Below are 2237 nucleotides of genomic sequence, written 5' to 3' on the forward strand. Positions count from 1 at the left end.
GGGGGGGGATGTTTGACCCTCAAGAGGCTTCCAGAGATTTTTCGGGGAAGATTTTGGATCCTCAGAAGATTTTGCTTCTGTATTTGAGAGAATTTGAACCCCCAGAGTGTTCTGACTGCATTTTTTGGGGGGGATTTTGAACCCCCAGAGACCCTCAGTTGTATTTCTGGAAGGGTTTTTAACTGTGAGAGTGTTTTGGTTCCATTTGAGGAGGAAATTTTGAACCCTGAGATTATTTTGTCTCCGTTTCTGGAGGGATTCTGAGCCCCAGGAGATCTCTGATGCCATTTTTGGGGGGGGATTTTGAACCCCAGGGGATCCTTTATCCCCCCTCTGGGGTGGATTTTGAACCCCAAGGATCCTTTGTCTCCCCTTTGGGGTGAATTTTGAACCCCAAAGGGTCCCTTATCTCCCTTCTGGGGTGAATTTTGAACCCCAATGATCCTTTATCTCCCCTCTGGGGTGGATTTTGAACCCCAAGGGATCCTTTGTCTCCCCACTTTGGGGTGGTTTTTGACCCCCGATCCTTTATTCCCACTTTGGGGTGGATTTTAAGCCCCAAGGGATCCTTTATTCCCACTTTGAGGTGGGTTTTAAGCCCCGAGGGATCCTTTATTCCCACTCTGAGGTGGATTTTGAACCCCGAGGATCCTTTGTCTCCACTCTGGGGTGGATTTTGAACCCCAAGGATCCTTTATTCCCACTCTGGGGTGAATTTTAAGCCCCAAGGGATCCTTTGTCTCCCTTCTGGGGTGGATTTTGAACCCCAAGGATCCTTTGTCTCCCCTCCTGGGTGGGTTTCCCACCCCGGGAGCCCTCGTGCCCCACGTTGGGGTCCAGCCTGGGGGGGTTTGAAGCCCCCCCTGAGCCCCCTGTGCCCCCCCAGCACCTCCTGGAGCGCTCGTGGTACGCGGTGACCGAGACCTGCTTGGCCTTCACCGTGTTCAGGGACGACTTCAGCCCCCGCTTCGTCGCCCTCTTCACCCTCCTCCTCTTCCTCAAGTGCTTCCACTGGCTGGCTGAGGACAGGGTGGACTTTGTGAGTGCTGGGGGGGGGGAAACAGCCCTAAAACAGCCTCAAAGCAGCCCTAAACCAGCCCTAAAATAACCTTAAACCAGCCTTAAACCAGCCCTAAACTGGCTGGCCGAGGACAGGGTGGACTTTGTGAGTGCTGGGGGGGGAGAAACAGCCCTAAAACAGCCTCAAAACAGCCCTAAACCAGCCCTAAAACAACCTTAAACCAGCCCTAAACTGGCTGGCTGAGGACAGGGTGGACTTTTTAAGTGCTGGGACAGGGGAAACAGCCCTAAACCAGCCCTAAAATGACCCTAAAATAGCCCAAAACCATCCCAAAACAGCCTAGAAACAGCCCAAACCCCACTCTTAAAACAGCCCTAAAACCACTGTGAAACAGCCCTAAAGACACCCTAAACCAGCTCTAGAACTACCCTAAACCAAAACCAACCCTAAACTGACTCTAAACTAACCTTAAAACCACTCCCCTCCTGCAACCAACCCTACAACTGACCCTAAACCAGCACTGAGATAAAAATGCCCCAAAACCAACCCTAAACCACCCTAAAACCACCTTAACCCCCCCCCCGCCCCAAAACCCCCCCTAAACCACCCTAACCCCCCCCCCCAGCCCCAAAACCAGCCCTAAACCCAACCCAAACCCCCCTTTTTTGGGGCTAATTCCCCCCTCTTCCCCCCTTTCCCAGATGGAGCGAAGCCCCAACATCTCGTGGCTCTTCCACTTCCGGATCGTCTGTGAGTTTTGGGATCGGTTTTGGGGTCATTTGGGCCCCTCATTTGCATGTGGGCCCCAATAAACCCTCATCAGGGGGGGCCCCTTAACGAGGGGGGGGGGACCCCAAAGGCAGAGATCCCCGGAAAAGCTCGGCCCTGGGGCTGGGAAAGGGGGTTCAGGCACTGAGCTGTACTGGGCCATACTGGGAGGCACTGGGAGGGCACAGGGCCGTACTGGGAGGTTGCTGGGGAGACACTGGGAGGTTTCTGGGCTGTACTGGGCCATACTGGGAGGTTGCTGGCAGGCGCTGGGAGGGCACGGGGCTGTACTGGGAGGTTACTGGAAGGTTTCTGGGAGGGCACAGGGCTGTACTGGGAGGTTGCTGGGGAGGCACTGAGAGGTTTCTGGGCTGTACTGGGTCATACTGGGAGGCCCTGGAAGGTCCATACTGGGCTGTACTGGGAGGCCCTGGGAGGTCCATACTGG

The 2237-nt window shown here is 54.9% G+C and overlaps 1 protein-coding gene across 1 annotated transcript; it reads left to right on the plus strand.

Annotated features, from left to right (window-relative positions):
* Nucleotides 1-886: 886 nt before the first annotated feature.
* On the plus strand, nucleotides 887-1892 carry LOC113942186 (E3 ubiquitin-protein ligase synoviolin B-like; the record flags this gene model as incomplete). Its single annotated transcript, XM_027633325.1, has 2 exons — nucleotides 887-1039; nucleotides 1723-1892. Coding segments are annotated over 2 exons (264 nt in total), but the record flags the coding sequence as incomplete, so codon positions are not given.
* Between the last annotated feature and the right edge of the window lie 345 nt (nucleotides 1893-2237).

This window comes from Corapipo altera, unplaced genomic scaffold (genome assembly GCF_003945725.1).
Source record: "Corapipo altera isolate COAL_440 unplaced genomic scaffold, ASM394572v1 59801, whole genome shotgun sequence".
NCBI lineage: Eukaryota > Metazoa > Chordata > Aves > Passeriformes > Pipridae > Corapipo > Corapipo altera.